Consider the following 19,191-nt stretch of genomic DNA (forward strand, 5'->3'; position numbering starts at 1 on the left):
ATTTGACAACATTGCCACACTTTCAAAAGAAATGAGTTCCAAGGTATGGATTAATGTGGTCTTGATTTTGTTTTTGATGCAGTGGAAGTCATGTCATTTAGTGCTTCCTACTGGTCAGAAAACAACTGAGGAGTTGTCTACTCTGATAAAAAATATTCAGCTTCAGCTCATTTTTTCTTGGTCTGCAGTACTGTTGTTTTTGTGTGCCTTCAAGTCATTTCCAACTGATGACAATCCTAAGGCAAACATACAATGGGGTTTCCTTGGCGAATTTGTTCAAAGGTTTGCCATAGCCTCCCTCTGAAGCTGAGATATCCTATTAAGAATATGGTCAGCTGCTGTGAGATTTTCCTCATTGCAGGACTCCCCATTTCCCCACCCCCAAAAGATTCACTTGTGCCAAAAAAAAAGAGGATTTGGCTTTAAAAAGTATATATTCTCCACACATTTTGTCACAAAAACAAGTTTTCTGCACAAAACCCAACTTTTTGCACAAATTAATTTGACAAATAATCAAAAACTGCACAAAAAGCCCTTGTAATCTCATTCAGCAGGCAGAAAACATTTGAAATTATTTGTTCGTGCATAGAACAAAATATGCAAAGATTTACATCCTAGCACTTAGAACAGTTTATCTCATTCTCCTTGGTCATCCACTAGTAGTTCGTTCACTTCCCTGCTCTTACAGTGAGCTTTCCATTTCTTACAGATTTTTCCACTACTTGAACCACACTTACTATAATGGACACAGAAAAGCTAGACAGAAGTCTAGCAAAGAACAGTTTTCTTTCTTACTAATGGTTCTAAATTTCAGTTGGTAGAGAGTTTTATCATGACTAAAAGTGTCATGGTGAAAACTATTTGAATACTTTTGACAATTCATGAGTATGTCTGTGTTTCTTGCCTAGAAGCACTTTGTTTTGATTATTTTTCCTCAATTACACTTGCTAATTGTTTTTTACATGCATACATGCAAGCAAGAATTAAGTTTTTCAGCCACTACTTTACCCTACTTTAAAGTCTTAAAAAAAAACACCCAACACTCTGGCTTACACATACAGGAGAAGAAGATGATGGTGTGTGCTATGACATTTCAGAGGGTAGATTTAATTTTGATATGCCAATCTCCCTGCAATCATATGTCAATCGCCATGCAAGTTAAAGATCTAGCTCCTAGAGGTGAGCAGTATTATCTGTGCCCATTTCTTCATGTGCTAATTTTCTACTTGTGGGGAGGAGTTGTTAGTGATGTTTTGCAGGAAACTTTAAAGAAAAGTAAAGAATGAAATCCCTCTCCTGCAATTTAAAGTGGTACAGTCTATTCTAGCAACTCAGGACTACCACCATATTCTGTAGTATAATATAGCAAAGGCCACAGTTCCTGCTCCAAGAATAATTTTCTATTTGAAGTGAAGTTCCACTGAACTTAGGACACTTTTATTGCAGTCATAGCACTGTGATTCCACTTTAATAGACATAGCTGCATCCTATGGAATTCTGGGGTCTGTTATTTGAAAAGGCACTTGAATAATTAGTATATTCTATGGATATAGAATCCATAAGATGCAAATATGGCGATTACAGTGGAATAATAGTGCTGTGACTGTGTAGTGTGAGCCTTGACTTCCACTTGGTGGAACTGTTACATTTGTGTGCATCAAAGGGCCCATTCACACTACCTTTTACCCCGGTTTTGAAATTGATCCTTGCACGTGAAGTTCATATTGGCCCCAATTCTGTCACAATCCAGTTCAAGGCATGCACAAGGAAATGCCCTTTAGCGTGGGGTATCGAGATTCGGGCTAAAATCTGTCTTTTCTGAAAAAGCCTGGGTTCCTCGAAATCTGAACTTGCCCCCGATCATGTTCGGGGCAAATTCAGGGAGGGATTAATGTCAGAGGGCGGGTAGAGGGCAGAGCATTCCCTCCCCTCATCGGAGAAGGAGGAGGAGGAAAGAGCCGAAGGAAAAAGGGGAATCTGACAGGAGGCAAACAGGAGGCTAAAAGGGGAATGGGGGCTGCAAAGGGCTGTCAGAGGGAGGGCGGGGGGTGAGTGGAGAAAGTGATGGAGGAGGAGGAAGAGGAGGATGGAGGAGCCGTGGGAAGAAGGAGGCCATGGAGGGCATTCTCTAACGGAGCAGGAGGAAGGAGCCAGAGCAAGTCAGAGGGAGGGGAGGGGAGGAAGGAAAGAGAAGGAGGAGGATTGCCAAGGGAAATTGGGCTGCGGGGCCAAGCCAGAGGAGGGATGTAGGGAAGAAGGAGCCTCTTTTATTTTTGACAATCTATGCACATGATTTTTTGGGTGACATGTCTGTGTGCTCGCTTGTGCTACTTTCATTTCCTCTTGCTCCTGGTATATTAGTATTAGTATTAGTATTAGTATTAGTGTTATACATGGATGCTACAGTCAAAATGCCTGCGCTGCATTCCCCTTTTATTTCCAATTGATTCCATGGGTCAGTTGGAACTGACAGGTCACTCTATCTCAGTCTCAGTGGAAGGCAATGGCAAAGCTCCTCTGAAGAGAATGTAGCAGGAGGAAAGGGGTCAGTTCAGGTCAAAGGTAGCGCATGAACGGAGCTCGCATCAGGCACCTTCCTCCCCTTTTTATATTTTTAAAAATTATTTTTGACAAAATGTTCGCATGTTTTTTTTCTTGAGGCAGATATATAGATGGATAGAACGTAGCTAGCAGCTTGTTCCCTTTCATTTGCTCCCTAACCAGCAAAGCGGAAATATTGCAAAGGGCAAGACTTGCGAATGAATGCTACAATTCGAATGTTACATTTGTTGCTCTTGTTAATTTTGCAAATTGGCAAAATGATACATGCTTCTGCTACTGTCTCTAAGGAATTCAGGGGTAGCCCTGAATTGCTTTTAAGAGCAAAAAAGAATGCATGGCAATCACATCCTTTTCTGGCATTTCCGAGGTGAGGAATTTATTATTATTATTATTATTATTATTATTACATGTCTAAGAGGTATTCTGGGGTGGCGAGGAGTGGGGGATATAGGATGCATTAGCTTGCGTTTTGGGGTTGAAAATGGGGCCAAGGGCAGATCATAACCTGCACTGACCCAAATGCCCACCACACACACACACAAAAGAGGTTTTTAAATTTGACAAAATGTGCACATTTTGGTGCATTTTGTGCCTGACTCTTTAAAAAAAAAAAAAAGGAGGGGGAAGCACACTTCTGATGCCCCAATGAGTGCTGCAAACATCACCTATGACGGTTGCTTGATTGACAGCAGATGCCTTCATGTTAAACCCGATTTCTGTAAGAAGGCATTCAGGTTAAAATGCCCCTCATTTTGTAGTGGGCACTTGCTTACGGAGAGATTAGGGAGGGGGCCCCCCGAATCTGCCCAGTTCCTTCCAGGGAAAAACCGCCAGTGTGAATGGGGCCAAAGTGATGACTTACAGTTGAGTGTGTGAACTGACTCCACTAAACTGTTTTTTGTTTGAACTAATGTTAAAAATTTTGTCTTTTGTTTGTACTTGATTACTGACCATGTTCATTCATCCAGTGATCCACATATACTGTTAAGCACCCTCCATTCTATTCAATTAGGTGATTTTGCTTCTAAATAAACACATTTAAAATTCCACTCCACTTTAACATTATTGAGAGGGAAGTTGGAAGGAACTGTATTGTAACATTTGCTGCAAATACCACAAGTTCTCTTCTGATCCGCAAACTAAGGAAGTCCCAGTTCTGATTACTATAGTGCTTAATGACTGATTGATAGATAGATTTTGTCAGATAAAATATTTTAAGGGTACTTTTTCAATAGAAGAATTTTATTGGGGCTGCAATGAAAAGATACCAGTCAGAGCTTGGCAATTCACACTGTAGCATTCCATTAATATATTTCAGCCTAAGCTTTGAGGTGTTCCATACAAAATGTGTTTGTGTGTGTGTGTGTGTGTGTGTGTGTGTGTGTGTGTGTTCATGTTCATTCTGCAACACTTGGCAGCCCCTTGTAACATGGACAAGCATTTATTGTTCATATGGACTAAGGCATTCCCCAGGAAATTATATGTGGATTGTGTAGTTCAGACATGTATAAACCCAACATAAATATGCATTAATATGCCATGGCAGCTAGCCAGTGCTGAACATTCCTTAAAAGTGGCCTAATGTTTTGGTGTGGGCCTAAATACTCGAAAGGCAACAGATCTCATCTGATCTTGGAAGCTAAGCAGGGTAAGCTCTGGTTAGTACTAGGATGAGAGATCACCCATTAATATTAGGTAATGTAGGCTATATTTCAGAGGAAGGAACTGGCAAAATTACATTTGAGTATTCCTTACTAAGAAAACCTTATAAAATTCATGGAGTCACTGTAAGTTGACAGGTAACTTGAAAGTGCACACATGCACACACACATACACACAATGTTTTGGTGATTGCATTAAATGTCACAGAGGCAAATTTAGAAAGGGTGTTTTTCAGTACTAACATCTACCTTTCCATTCCATGACCATACTCCTCCTCCCATTCAGTCTTGTTTGGTGGTTAGTGTAAAGGAAAATCAAAATATATGACACCACTGTCAAACATTTCAACCAATGTGTATGAAATAATTGATTTGAATCCATGTCTACTAGTATTATTTATGTTAGGGGTGGGGAGAATATAGGTGTAGACCACATGTAACCAGTAAAATTGTCTCCAAGGGCCCTGTAGGGGGGTATGGGAGCACTTACGTCTCTCTCCATTTATTTTTAATGAGATGAGATGGCTTTTAAAACTAGGAAGTAAAAGAGAAGTTGACTTCCAGTTTAGGGGGAAGAACTACTCTTCCCAGAATTCCATAGCATTGAGCCATGGCAGTTAAAGTGGTGTCAAACCAGATTACTTCTGCGTGCAGATGCAGCCCTGGCAAGGAAGGCTTCCTGATAGATAACAACCCTGCTGCTAAGACCAAATATCTTGGGACTGATGGGGCATAACCAGTGCTGAAGGGGAAATACACTATATATCAGTCTTCCTCAACCTGGCAGATTCCAGATGCGACAGACTACAACTGCCATCACCCCCAGCCAGAGTCAAGGATGCCAGGTTGGGAAAGGAAGAAGGGCTAAGCTGGATGATCAGATAAACTTTTTTATTACCCTGCTCTCTCTCTATTTTTTCAGGGCTAATTCCTGGCTCTGGAAAATGAGATCCAAAGTTTGGCCCTTGGAAAGCCTGGCTAAGTCTCAGTCAGGTCTTCTATCGTTCTCCCTCCTTCCATTCCCAGAAGACAGACCTTTTTGGAAGGGGAGGGTGCCCGAGGAGCAAATAAAACCCAGTTGATATTGAGTCTCTGAGGTAAAAAATTTGGAAGAGATTCTGCTCCTGCTCCTCCTGTGTCTCCAAAAGCAAACTCTGCGATAAACACGTCATTCACAGACCTTCCATTGGGGATTTGGTCAAAAGTAAACATGCTGCAATATTTGGAAATGCCTTTCTTGTTGAATCTTTGGCCAGACCAACTTATATACATTGCATTGAAATTGACTGTGCAAATATTCAGTGTAATTCTCAGGATGTACGATAAGTTAGCTAAAACAAATACAGAATTAGCTTTTAAAGAGAGCCAGTGTGGTCTGGTGGACAGAGTGAAAAAAGAGAGAGATGAAAGTGATGTTCAAACCATCATACCTCCATGACAGATTCAACTAGGTGACCTCAGTTGCTGCTCTGACATGTGAGAATAATACAGCTTTCCCTTCAGGAGTTGAGCTGAGGCCAAAAGAGATTATAGGTGTGATCCAACCAGAGTTATGCATATGTCCGTCATGCTGATTTCAGGGATAGTTACTGACGTGTCCAGCCCTCTCTACCATTGAGGTTCAATAAAGACTTAAAAGCATTTATCTCTGTCTGGATTGTATTCAAAGGTGGTTAAATACTATGTGCTATACAAGATTAGTAACGATAAGGGTATCAGATAAGAAGCAGAGCGTACAACACAATCCAACTGTGATTTGATCAGTGAACTCTTTAGAATTTATGGATAAGAGGGAGGGAAATGGAGCAGCAGGAAATGGAGGGAAACCAATGTGGGACCAGATAGTGCTTCCACAGATGTCCTATAATGTACCACACTACACTATTATAGTGCTGTCATTACACTTTTGCTGCTACAGCTGCCCCTGTGGAATCCTGGGACTTGCAGTTTAGGGAGAGCCAATTAGAATTCTCGACCAGAGAGCTCTTAGTCTTTACTAAACTACAAATCCAATATGTCACGGGAGGTAGCCATAGCAGTAAAAGTGGTACAGTAGTGCTAGCACTAGTAATAGTGGAACAATTAAAAAAAAACCAAAGTGGAACAATAGTGCTAATACTGGTAGTAGTGTATTCCAGTGAATTTTAAATGACGAATTTTAGATGTGGATTGTTTTAATATTTGTACATCTTATTTGTTCTTTTAAACTGATGTGTGTTTTAACTGATAACTGTTTGTTAATTGTTGTTGTTTCCCCACTTCAATCCATAGGGTCAGAAGAAATAATAATAATAATAATAATAATAATAATAATAATAATAATATTTCTGACCCTATGGATTGAAGTGGGGGAACAACAACAAACTTCCCAAATTTTGGTCCTCCAGATGTATTGGATTTCAACTCCCAGAAACCCCAGCCAGCTTGGCCAGCTGTCAAGAATTCTGAGAGCTCGAGTCCAAAATATCTTGGTAACCAAAATTTGGGAATCACTGGTATCATCCATAATGTACCTAAATGCAAGGCTGCATACATAGCACAGAGGCCCCATGGTTCTTTCTAGACTACAAATAACATTTCTTAAATCCTGGTCTTAGAAATCCCACAGATAGAAACCCTCTTGGAGCCTTGAGACATGTGCTGACCACTTATTTGTCAACCCCCCACCTGGAGTTTTCCATCATCCATCATTCCCAGCCAACTTTGCCAATGGTCAGTGATGATGATGTTATAGCACAAAACATCTGTATGATAGCAGCTTTCGGAAGTTTGCATGGGCAAGTACTAAGAGGTGGACAAAGCTGAAGTGCACCTTAGAAAATCTTTTCCCACCCTGACCTGTTTGTTTCACATCAGGAGTGTTCCTAGCTGCTTCTGTTTGTCCTCCTCCTTTTTTTCTGATACAGTCACAGGTTGTTCTGGCCTGTCCAGTTGATCATTTTGCACATTTCACTTCCCAGTGCATGGTAAATCAGTCAGGTGTATATATACTACTCCATGCAGGAAAAAGCTTTTGGCACACATCTACAAATGCTTAGAACAACACCTGAAGTGGTTGTTGTTGATGTTGCTGTGTGCCTTCAAGTGGCTTTTGACTTTCGGTGACCCTAAAGCAAACCTATCATGGGGTTTTCTTGGCAAGTTTCTTCAGAAGGGGTTTGCCATTGCTATCCCCTGAGGCTGAGAGTATGGGACTTGTCAAAGGTTACCCACTGGGTTTCCATGTAGGAAGTCATATGTGAATCAACAAGACTTGCTGCCTAAGGGCTAAAGTCACTGGGCAGAGTCTTTTCATGGGGAATCAAGTGTGCCCATAGTGTGAATTTTCCCCCCTAGTTTGGAAACACTAGGCAGGTTTACTCTTTTATATTTATTGTTTTTATGTACAGCACTGTGCAAATCTACAGCACTATATAAATAAAGAATAATAATGATAATGATAATAGGTGTGTGTGTGTGTGTGTGTGTGTGTCTGCTTTCAAGTTGCCTGTTGACTTATGGTGACCCCATGAATTTCACAGGGTTTCCTTAGGTAAGGAGTACACAGAGGTGGTTTTGCCAGCCCTTTCCTTTGAAATACAGCCTGCAGCACCTGGTATTTGTTGGCAGTCTCCAACCCAAGTACTAACCAGGACTGGCTTTGCTTAGCTTCCAAGATCAGACAGGATCTGGTGCCTTTAGGGTACTTAGGCAGACAGCTCTCAAAATCTCCCAGGTGATTCTGGGAGAGGCGCTCTTTAAGAAAAGTACTACAGTCAGCCCTTCTTATACACAGATTCAAGCATACATGGTTTGAAAATGTTCAAAAAAAGTATAAATTTCAAATAGCAAACCTTGATTTTCCATTTTTTATAAGGGACACCATTTTGCTATGTCATTATATTTAATGGGACTTGAGCATCCACAGATTTTGTTATCAATGGGGGATCTTGGAACCAAACCCCAGTGTGTAACAAGGGTCCACTGTATTTCCAAGTTCTTGTTTGTTCTCTCATGCGGGAGTTGTCCAAGGGCTCCATCATTTGTCCCCTTTGGCAAAGTACCATGAACTTTTTGCCATGGGGACGCCTTGGCCAATGTAGAGAGACAAGAAGCAGGCCAGTGGCTTCATGAGGGTTGGAACTTGGAGGCAGAAGTCCGTGGGCCTCACTCAGAATGAACAGGAAGGTCCCTAGGCACAAGGCTGTGTTTTGAAGTGAGTGAAGCAGTCTTCATGACTTCCACCTAAACATTAGGAAGAACTTCCTCATGGTAAGAGCTTTTTCCACAGTGCAAGATGGTGCCTCAGAGAGTGGTGGGAGTCTTCTTTGGAGGTTTTTAAACATCGGCTGGAAGCCCATCAGTTGGGAGTGCTGTGGTGGTGTCTTCTGCATGGAAGATTGGATGGCCCCTGGGGATCCCTTCCAACTCTTGTGATTCTACCACCTTCAGGGGTAGAGAAGCTTACCCTATGATGTTGTACTACAGCCTCCATCTCCCTGGGGCCATCAACTATCACAACCGTGGCTGATGGGAGTTGTAGTTCAACTTCACCTGCAGGGCTCCGCTTCCCTGACCAAAGACTATTCAGCCCAACATTTTGTTTAGAAAACTACACCAAGGGGCCAAGCTCTCTTGCATGTGGCTTCCTCCTGCTTTGCCCCTGGGAGAGCCACCAGGAGAGTCCCAAGGCCTGCAAAGTTAGGAGGCAGGCATAGTAGTCTTGTTTATCATGTCTCTCCTTTGGGCTTTGGACAGCCAGCGGCCCTCCTGCTGGCCTGGGCCCTCTCCTCCTGTGGGGGTTCCATGGGGCCCTCCCTCCTCAGCCTCTGAAGAGGGGGCCAGGAGGAGCAGCAGAAGAAGCAGGGGACTTCTTGGCCTGTCAGCCCCCCCCCCCCCCGCCTCATGGCCACAGCTTGGGCCCAGGGAGCCATGTGGGGATCCATGTGTGTGTATGTGTACAAACACAAGAGGAGCCTCTCTCTGTGTGTGTACTCAAGAGAAGCAAGTTCATGTGTGTATATGTATTCAAAAGAAATGTGTGTGTGTTACTCCAGAGGATCAGATTTGTATGTGTGGTCAAGAGAAGTGGGTGTGGGTGTACTCAAGAAGAGCCAGTTTGTGTACATGTAGTCAAGTGTGTGTGTGCACTCAAGTGGAAAAAGTATGTGTGTAAAGAGGCGCTTGTGTGTGTGTGTGTGTGTACTCCAGAGGAGCACGCAGGTGTGCGCATGTGTGCATGTACTCAAGAGGAGAAAATGTGTGTGTGTACTCAATTAGAGCAAGTTTGTGTGCATGGAGTCAAGAGAAATGTGTGTGTGTACTCAAGAGGAACAAGTCTGTGTGTATGTGTATACACAAGAGGAGCTTGTGTGTGTGTGTGTGTACCCAAGAGGAGCAAGTCTTGTGTGTGTGTTTGAGCAAGTGGTGTGTGTATACTCAAGAGGAGTAAATGTGTGTGTGTACCTGAGGAGCAAGTGTTACGTGTATACTTCAGCAAGTGCTTATACACAAGAAAAGTGTGGGTGTGTGTACTCAAGAGGAGCAAGTGTTGTGTGTGTGTAGTCCAGAGGAGGAGGAGGAGGGCGGGAAAGCAGCGCCTGAGCTCCGGGCCGAGCTTTCTCTTTCTCTTTCTCTTTCTCCTCCTCCTGCTCTTCCTTCGCTGGAAAGCAAGGAAGGCGGGGAACTCCGGAGCAGGACCTCAAAGGCCGGGCGCCCAGGCGCTCTCTCCCGCGGCCAGTCCGAGAAAGGAGCCCCCCAGAAACAGAAGAAAGGGCGGAGGAGGCTGTTCTTAGTACCCTTCTTGAGGAGGATGCTGGGCCCCCTCCTGCTCCTGCTGCCCTTGTAAGGCGGGGGAGGCAAGGAGTTCCCCTCCAGGGCTGCTGCTGCTGCTGCTGCTGCTGCCAGAGGAGCCTCCTCCTCCTCCTCCTCCTCCTCCTCCTCCTGGGTTTGCGAGGCTGCTGCGCCAAGAAGGGAGCCAAGTGGAGCCAACAGGAACCCAGAGAGAGAGAGAGAGAGAGCCAGGGCATTCGCTGGGGATGAAGAGGGAGGAGCGGGAGGAGCTGCCCTTGCCGCCCCGCTGAGGGCCTGGCTGGCCTCCCTCCTCCTCCTCCTCCTCTGCCCAAAGAGCGCTCTTTTCTTCTCCTCGGACTTCTCCTTCTTCTCCCGCGGGGTCCCAGCAGAGAGGGCCAGGCCTTTCTCTCTCCCTCCCTGGGCTCCCCAATATGAAGGAGCAGCCCCTGGCTCTGGGCCCCGGGCTCCCCCTTCCCCCTCCGGGCCCCGCTCCTCCTCGCCCTCGGCTGGCGGGCTGCTATGGCAGGAGGGCGGCGGCGGCGGCGGCGGCGGCGGCCCGGAGCCCCGTGAAACGCTTGCGGACCGCTGCTGAGCGCGCCTTCTTTCCCTCTCTCTTCCTGGCAGAGGAGGCCTACCAGAAGCTGGCCAGCGAGACCCTGGAGGAGCTCGACTGGTGCCTCGACCAGCTGGAGACCCTGCAGACCCGCCACTCCGTCAGCGAAATGGCCTCCAACAAGGTAGGACTGCCCCCCCTGCTTTCCCTCTGCCGCCCCCAAACAGGGGCCCCCTTCCACTCACTCACATCCCCCCCAAGGGCCTCCAAGAAGCCAGGAGTTGACATTCATACAGTCCAGTTGGAAGGGACCCCAAGGGTCATCCAGTCCAACCCCCAATATGGGAGTGATTTGATCGTGTCCCTCATTTTTTTCCTTGCATGTCCTCCATTTTGGGATGCCTTGGCCCTCCTTTTGCATCCTCTTTTTGCCAGGACCTGTCCTCCATTTCTGTCCAGGAGGAACACCCCCCCCCCCCACACACACACACAAAAAAGTCCTTCATGTTGAGCAGGACCAAGAAACCAGGAGTTAACACGGATATATGAGCGTTGATTTGGGCATGTCCTCCTTTTTATTTTTTGAATGCCCTCCATTTTGGCTCTTCTCTTGTGGTTCAGGTGACCAGAGGCCCTCCTTTTGCCAGGACCTGTCCTCCATTTCTGTCCAGAAGAACTTCTTAAAGGCCCTCCATGTTGAGCAAGACCAAGAAGCAGGAACTGATATTGATGTATATGAGTAGTTTTAACCTTCATTTGGACATGCCCTCCATTTTTCCCCTCGAATGTCTTCCATTTTGGGACACCTTGGCTCCCTTTTGCAGTTAGAGTGACCAGAAGCTGTCCTCCATTTCAGCCTTTGGTCCAGGAGGAACCCCAAAAGCTCCTTCATATTGAGCAGGACTAATCAGCAGGAATTGGCATTTGTATATGTGTGTCTTTAGCTCTGGTTTGGTCATGTCCTCCATTTTTTCTTGAATGCCCTCCATTTTGGGATGCCTTGGCCCCCTTTTGCAGTTAGGGTGACCAGAGGCCCTCCTTTTCCAGGCCTTGTCCTCCATTTCAGCCTTCTGTCCAGGAGAAATTCCAAAAGGTCCTCCTTTTTGAGTGGGACTAAGAAGCAGGAATTTAAATTTTTATGAGTGTTTTGAGTTTCAATTTGGTCATGTCCTCCCTTGTTTTCTTGAATGCCCTCCTTTTTTGCAGTGCCTTGGCTTCCTTTGCAGTTAAGACATCTGGTCACTCTGCGCAGACTCCCTCAGTTTCTCCTCACGTAACACACTTTCGTACCTGGCCTCCTGGCTACTCCACATCCCAGGCATTGTAATCCTGGTCTGAGGTTTAGCCAGGCCACTCCTGAAGGCAAACTTGCATGGAAGTTCACCTCTTATGTACAGTTTGCCAGTTTAAAATGTGCATGCATGCCTTGTGGTCCTGAGGTGCCCCAAATCTAGGGTGACTAAGATGTCCTCATTTTCCAAATGTCCTACATTTCAGCCTTCTGTCCAGGAGAACTTCCAAAATGTCCTCCCTTTTGGGCATGACTAAGAAGCATGAGTGTTACTTAGCTTTTATGTTGTAACATTCTGCATCTTTCTTGAATGTTGTGGTTGCTTGTCCTCCTTTGTGGTTGTGATATCTGGTCACCCTGTCCAGATCCCAGGGACAATGTCTTGAGGTGACCATCCTAGGAGTTCCCTTCAATAATGGGATGTTGTTTCCTTTACAAAGGGATGAGCTCTGGTGGAAAGTTGAATTCTCCTCTTTTGTTTGTGTCTATGAGTGTTCTCTGGTTGATTTTTCCATAAAGGTTTCCCTCTCAGGTAGAGTTCCAAAACGTTGCAGTGATCTCTAATTTTAAAAAAAATAATTTTAATTCAAAAACTTATTTTTACCAGCATAAAAACCATACAGAAGCTGTCCACATTTAACTGTTATTACATTTAACAACACATCTTCCAATTATGACCCACCCACATTGCACTCTGACACCTTCAACTATAATACATATTTTCTAATTAACCATTTCATGTAACTATAAAAACTAGTAGAATCATTCATCACACAGGAAGAGAAAAGAACAGCGTCTGTGAGCAACAGTTGCATTCAACAAATTACTCAGGTTTAGCTGTAAGAGTTGTGGTTATGTTACAACGTAAATGGCCAGGAAGAGAAAGTTACAAGAAAGGCCATGCTTGTGGTACAAAGAGGTTGGTGTGCAACAAGTGTTACATGTCGAAACAAATGAATAAAATGTAGGAGATACTAAAACGTGCACTTGCAGAGGAGAAGCTGTGCACACTGACTTGGTAAGTCCCAGTGATTTAAATGGACTTACTCCTGAGTAACTAATCTGAAATTTGATCACTTTTCTAAAAGCAGAAAGAAAAATTACACATATATTCATCACAATAGGAGGACAAGACCGCACACTTCTTTTTATGCTACAAATGAAACTCAGTTATAGTAAAATACATTTAGAGGAGCAATGCTTTCCTATATTTGTGCTGCATTTATTTCTTTGGGCATCTTTCAGTTCTCTTAACCTTTCTCAGTTTATCTTCTTCATTTAAAAAGTTGTCTGTAGAAATAGTAAGACAAGAAAGCAGTATCTCTGTTGCAAGCCCCTTGAGCATATTTATATATTTTTGTTTACTTAATCTGATTTATATCACACCCTTCAAAGAGACCAGAGCAGCCAATAGCAGAGGGACCAAGACATCGGAGACACTGAATCAGTCAATAGTTTCTTTCACATCCTTTTCAGTACTTGAGAGATGGCTGAGTAATGAAGTGATAGCATATTTAATCTAATAACATATTTAAGATCCTGTAGTATGGCTGTGAGATCCAGTACAGTGTGCTGGACTTGACACTGGGAGACCAGGGTTCAAATCCCAGTTCAGTCGTAGCCTTGACCAAAATCTCAACGTAGAGGAAGGCAGGGAAACTATGGCTGAGTCAGGATTTGAATCTCTAACAAATTCTTCCAAGAAAACACTGTGATAGGTTTTCCTAAGGGACAATTTAACTTGTTTCTTTCTTTTAATGACAGTGAATTCAATGTTTTTTTACAAATGAAACTAAACTGGGATTGAAACTTTCAATTTAGACATATGCAAAATGTGCACAAAAGGGCAGTTTCACACATTGCACAATGCCCAGGTTTGCCACAAAGTGTACTTTCAGTATGGAGTTGTAGTCGGATCCAGTTCCTGGATGAATACTCCTACGCAACACATTTATCTTGCATTTAGATACTTGTTGCATTCACCATTTTAAGTTTTCAGGAAAACATTTAAAATATACATGTAAAGTTTAAAAACTGTAATGTCTCAATCTAAGTTTTGTGGAAAGCGAAAGAATGATAGCTACAAACAAAAGTGCTCAAGAAATGGCTTCATTTGATCATAGTAAGAGATCGTATGATTCTCTGTCCTCCTGTCCTAAAAACAAAACAAACAAAACAGTACTTGATCATTTTAAATATTCCACCAAACTACCTCATTGAGATATTGAGCTTAATTCACCAGTTATATATTTAAATGACATTTTTATGGTCCTAGAATTTAGGGTTGTGGTTCTTATCCCCCCCCCCCCCCCTTTTCAAATTAATACTTCTTTTGTTAACTAAGGGCCCATACAGACAGGCCAAAATAAAGCTGCTTCGGGTCACTTTGGAGGTATGCTGTTCTTTTTATTCTTTCAAAGCATTATCATCTTTTACATAACTAAAAAGTAAACTTCATTAAATATTGGCAGTTACTTTCCTTGAAAACATTATTTAACAATAGCATGTCTTTCAGTTTTCTTGCAGAGATGTTTTTATAGACAAGAACATTTGAAAAAGTGCCTTGTATTGTGGATGTGTTCACTAGTTGGGAAATATCCAGTGATAGAAGGAAAGAGAATATTTCTTAAGTGATCTTTTGCTTTGCTTTAAAATTGAGACCATACAGCCAAGGTTCCCTGTATGAGTTGTTCAATGAGCTGAGTTGCCATAGCCACTCTGAAGGTCAGCCTGAATGATGTGATCTCTTACATCAGCACTGAAAGTGTGCATTGCAGGCATACAGTAATTGGTCCCATTTTATCCATAAAACGGGAATGTGGATGTCTTGATTTCTTTACCGCTGATTAAATGCAATGTGTCAATAACTTGATCCATACATAGCAATGCAATCATATGCTTGTTTACTTGCAAATAGTTGTGATTTGTGTGTGTCTGTACCTTCAAATTGCCTGTTGGCTTATGGCAACCCCATTAATTTTTCACAGGGTTTTCTTAGGCAAGGAATACTCAGAGGTGGTTTTGCCAGTTCCTTTCTTACACCTTAGGAAGCAAAATTTGTTTGCAACCAAAATGATAGGGTTAACTCCAAAAAGCCCATATTCTATGGGTTGGTCTTTCAGGGGTCTTTTGTATTTGCATTCCCCATGGAAGTTTCTGGGCATCATTGCACCAGTTTTTAGGTGCTAATCCTGCAGAAGTCTGATTTAAAGAGGCTCGGGATTTTATTTATTTATTTATTTATTTATTTATTTTGTGACTACACAGAAAAATAGGGAAATCTTCTTGTGTGCCTCCCTCTCTTATTGGGAAATTGGTGTTATCAGAAAGTCTCTGCATGGTAACTGTAAGGGGCAAAGGTGTGTGTGTGTGTGTGTGTGCCTTCAAGTTGCCTGTACCCCTTGTTCAAAATAAAAGTAACCATTGTCTATTCATAAGAGAGAACGCCATTCAGAGCTTAGTTCATTGAAGATGTGCATATGTGGTTATGTGTGCACAGAAATCAAATATGTTAACTTTTTTCAAACATTAAAAATAACATGAGTGCTTTTGACTTGTAAAACAAAGCCACATAAATAAACAGATTTTGCATTTGTGTAGCTAGCTCGGATTATGTTGACAAGAAATACCACCCTTTAAGAACCTTATCTCCTGGACATAAACATAATTTAATCCAATACACACAGTTGAGTAGCATTTCGTAGAAGAGGATTTCGTAGCTGGCTCCTAGAGCTGCTTCTACCCCACAAGCACCGGCAAAAGCAGCTTGCAGAAAGCAGAAGAAAGCTGTGACATACTAAAGCCCATTCATATAGTATATTTCTGATTCATTTTTAGTTTTCCGTACCACTTGTAGATATTGCAAATAAAAAGTGTGTGGAAGATGCACAACAGTGCCTGCTCCTGCATAATGTTAGCATAAGAATTTCTTGAGAGAGAGACAACAAGGATTTATCAGACTATCTAAGGAGATTCTCTATTTGCTTTTCTTTTAAGAATGCTTATATAGTAAGGAGATAAGCACTTACACATGCAGCTATACTCTCCATTCTCTTTCCCCCTCTCACCATACACATTAATGTATATGAATGTAGTTATGTGTGTCAAATTGTAATGCCGTTTGTAAAGAATGCATTACGTTTACTTCCCAAAAGAGTAAACACAGTAGAAATGTTGTCCCTCAGGACAGTATTCCTTTAACCTTTTCAGCTTTCAGAATTGCTACCTTGGGTATGCTTGATATAATTATGGAGCCCTGGTGGCACAGTGGGTAAATGCCTGTACTGCAGCCATTCACTCGAAACCACAAGGTTGCGAGTTCAAGACCAGCAAAAGGGCCCAAGCTCGACTCAGGCTTGCATCCTTCCGAGGTCGCTAAAATGAGTACCCAGACTGTTGGGGGCAAATTAGCTTACTTGCTAATTAGCTTATTTGCTGTTTACCGCTATGATCTTTGGAATAGCGGTATATAAATAAAACAAATTATTATTATTATTACAGTGGTACCTCGGGATACGAAATACCCAGGTTACGAAATTTTCGGGATACGAAAAAATCCCATTGGAAAACATTGTTCCGGGTTAAGAAAGTTTTTTTGGGTTACGAAAAAACTTTTGGTGCTTTTCGGCGCGATTTCACACGGAATCGCGGCTTTTCCCCATTAGCGCCTATGGGAATTCGGCTTGCGAAAGCCTTTCGGGTTACGAAATTGACAGCGGAACGAATTAATTTCGTAACCCGGGGCACCACTGTATTAAGATGGGAAAAAGTTAACTAGTACCTAAGTTGTCTTTGAATAAATATGAAACAATGAAAAAGAACTCAAAAAGTGTTAGTATTTTTATAGGCATTTATCCAAATCTGGCTTTTTCACAAAGCATACAGTTTAGGAGAAACTACCTGTTGAGATACTTTGATTTTCTCAGCTTTAACTTTCTTTCTTAAAATCAACGTTCAGTTAGTAATACAAAAACACACACCTTTCCCAAATCACTGTGTGGCGTTAGTGTTATGGCTGTTTAGAAGAGTTGTAACCATAGCAGGTTCATACCACCAGGTCCAAGCCTAAATACCCTAAAAGAATCAGATCCTCTCTCATTTTGGAAGCTGAACAGGGCAGCCCTGGTTAGTACTTAAATAGGAGATCACCAACAAATAGCAGATACTGTAGGCTATCTCTCAGAGGTAGGAACTGGGAAAACCACCTCTGAGTATTTCTTGCTTAAGAAACCCCTTTGAAATTCAAGGGCTTGCCATAAGTTGGCAGGCAACTTGAAGGAACACACACACACAAGGAGAGGTAGCATGGAATTAGTGGGTCTGGGAGGTACATGGTGTACTGACACTTGGATATCATAAGCAAGAGAAAATAAAAGGGAAGCCCACCTCTCTGTTCTGGCTATTGGTTTTAATTAGAACTGGAACCCAAGCAAGAGTCCATTTCAAGAAGTGGTGCTTCTCTACTTAGGAATTAAGTCACTACCCTCTTCATCTGGGTAGCAATACTAGGGTACAAAAGAAGAGATTACACACACCACAACCAGAAAAGGGAGAGATGAAGGAAACATAACATATTCTACCTGCATGCGGTCATGCACACACTGAGAAGGTTGTTTTGGCTGCACTGCAGCCTACGATGTGAGTTGTATGGGGAGTGTCTTAATATCCTTTATAGAGGGATTTCAGGTCAGATCAGAAAGGATCAGGAGCTCCCTCCTTATACACACACGCACATGCACACACCCTGTCTGAAAACCTAGGATTGCCTCATCATTACATCACACTCTTAATGCAATTTGGGAATGCTAGACAGAAACGACAAATATAAATGTGAAATAAAACATAACCACCAGCCTCCAGTGCCACATAATGTTTATAGCTCCTAATCTTAAGGATCTGGGGAGAATGGTATTGAGGGGAGAGTGACAGACTCAGGGATTCCTTCTTCCCATGCTGTAAAATGTGTTGATGATACAGTTCTAGATGTGGAGGTGGTAGAGGATATAATTCTTTCTCAAGAGACAACCAAACAGATTGCAAATTCTTTTTATGAGAAGTAGAATTTCTCTGCCACTATCACCAACTGCTGCTAGGAATATTTGGAATATATTTAGTAGATCTTGCTCTTGGTCACTCCACACTGGTCCTCAGTAGCTGCTTTGAGTTGTTTGAAATAGCCCATGCATGTTAACTGTAATATGCCCACGAATGCTGTATAAGTTTCAGCACTGTGATGCATTTTTGTCCAGCATTATAGATTGCCATTACAGTTGTAGATTAGTATAATTTGTTTCCAATTAAACAGCAAGAATAAGGCTGCCACATTCAGTTTAAAAGGATTTACATATCAGCCAAGTTCCTGCATTTCAATTGTGGAGTATAATATAATAATAAAATATCCAACTGTAAGGCAGTTTGATGCTTTGTTGACCATTCCAGGATCAGAAAGCTGGTAATAGGTCCCATAATGTCTGCAGCTCATTATCCTATGTAACATCAAGCAGTGAGAATACTATTGTATTCACAATTCAGCTGGATTTTTGAATTTCTTGGTTTTTCTAGAGGAAAAAAGACATATGCAATCAGCACTAACTATAGGTTATTTGAATAATGTGTTGGGTGCATTCTACTAAGTCCAACTGTTGGTCTACCCAGTCCAGTAGTCAGCTCTGGCTTTTGGGGTGTTCTGGGTTCATTCCTATCACCTGCTCTAGTCTTTTTGAGACTTCAGTGTATAGGGATTAAACCTGGGTTCTTGGGTATGTGCAACGTGTTCTACCAGTCACTTAAGGTCATTCTTCCAAGTGAAAACTGAATAGTATTGGGCAAATCCTCATTACCAATGTAGCTGCTAAACCTGTGTTGTAGATGACATTTCTGAAAGTATTCATTTTAAATCCAAACTCAGTAAGAGATACATAGGCATACCTCAATTAACAAAACCTCTGATGAAGAAGGGCCTTTTACAGTGTCTTTTTATACTCCCTAGCACCTGCTTTTCATCATTTTTCCTTTGTCTAGCTGGAAAATATATATATATATATATATATATATATATATATATATATATATATCAGCATCAACTTTGGGAAGATGGTTAAGGAGGATTGTAGAAACACAAACTTTTCATGTTAGGTTGCAGCAGTATGTCTACAGTAAATAGGGTTGCCATCCCCGAGGACCTCCAAACCAGGAAAAATGTAGGACAAGGTTTTAAAATGTAGGACCTTTTTTTTAAATTTCCTTGCCAGGAAATTAAAAAAAAAAAGGTCCTACATTTTAAAACCTTGTTCAAGGCCTCCCTGGGGCCTGGGAGATAGCGTCTCCCAAGCCCCAGGGAAGGCTTGGAGGAC

The 19,191-nt window shown here is 42.4% G+C and overlaps 1 protein-coding gene across 5 annotated transcripts in view; it reads left to right on the plus strand.

Moving 5' to 3' along the window:
• The window catches only part of LOC149324013 (3',5'-cyclic-AMP phosphodiesterase 4D), a 534,014-nt gene that overhangs the window by 455,930 nt on the left and 58,893 nt on the right, over window positions 1-19,191 (plus strand). For all 5 annotated transcript variants that reach the window (XM_089495362.1, XM_089495382.1, XM_089495369.1 and 2 more), the window contains exon 6: window positions 10,620-10,732. In XM_089495362.1, coding sequence (XP_089351488.1) covers window positions 10,620-10,732 — 113 coding nt within the window. The remainder of the gene's footprint in view (window positions 1-10,619; window positions 10,733-19,191) is intronic.

The sequence above is a fragment of the Sceloporus occidentalis genome, unplaced genomic scaffold (assembly GCF_023333645.1).
Source record: "Sceloporus occidentalis isolate IW3139 unplaced genomic scaffold, rSceOcc1.0.p SCAF_1, whole genome shotgun sequence".
NCBI lineage: Eukaryota > Metazoa > Chordata > Lepidosauria > Squamata > Phrynosomatidae > Sceloporus > Sceloporus occidentalis.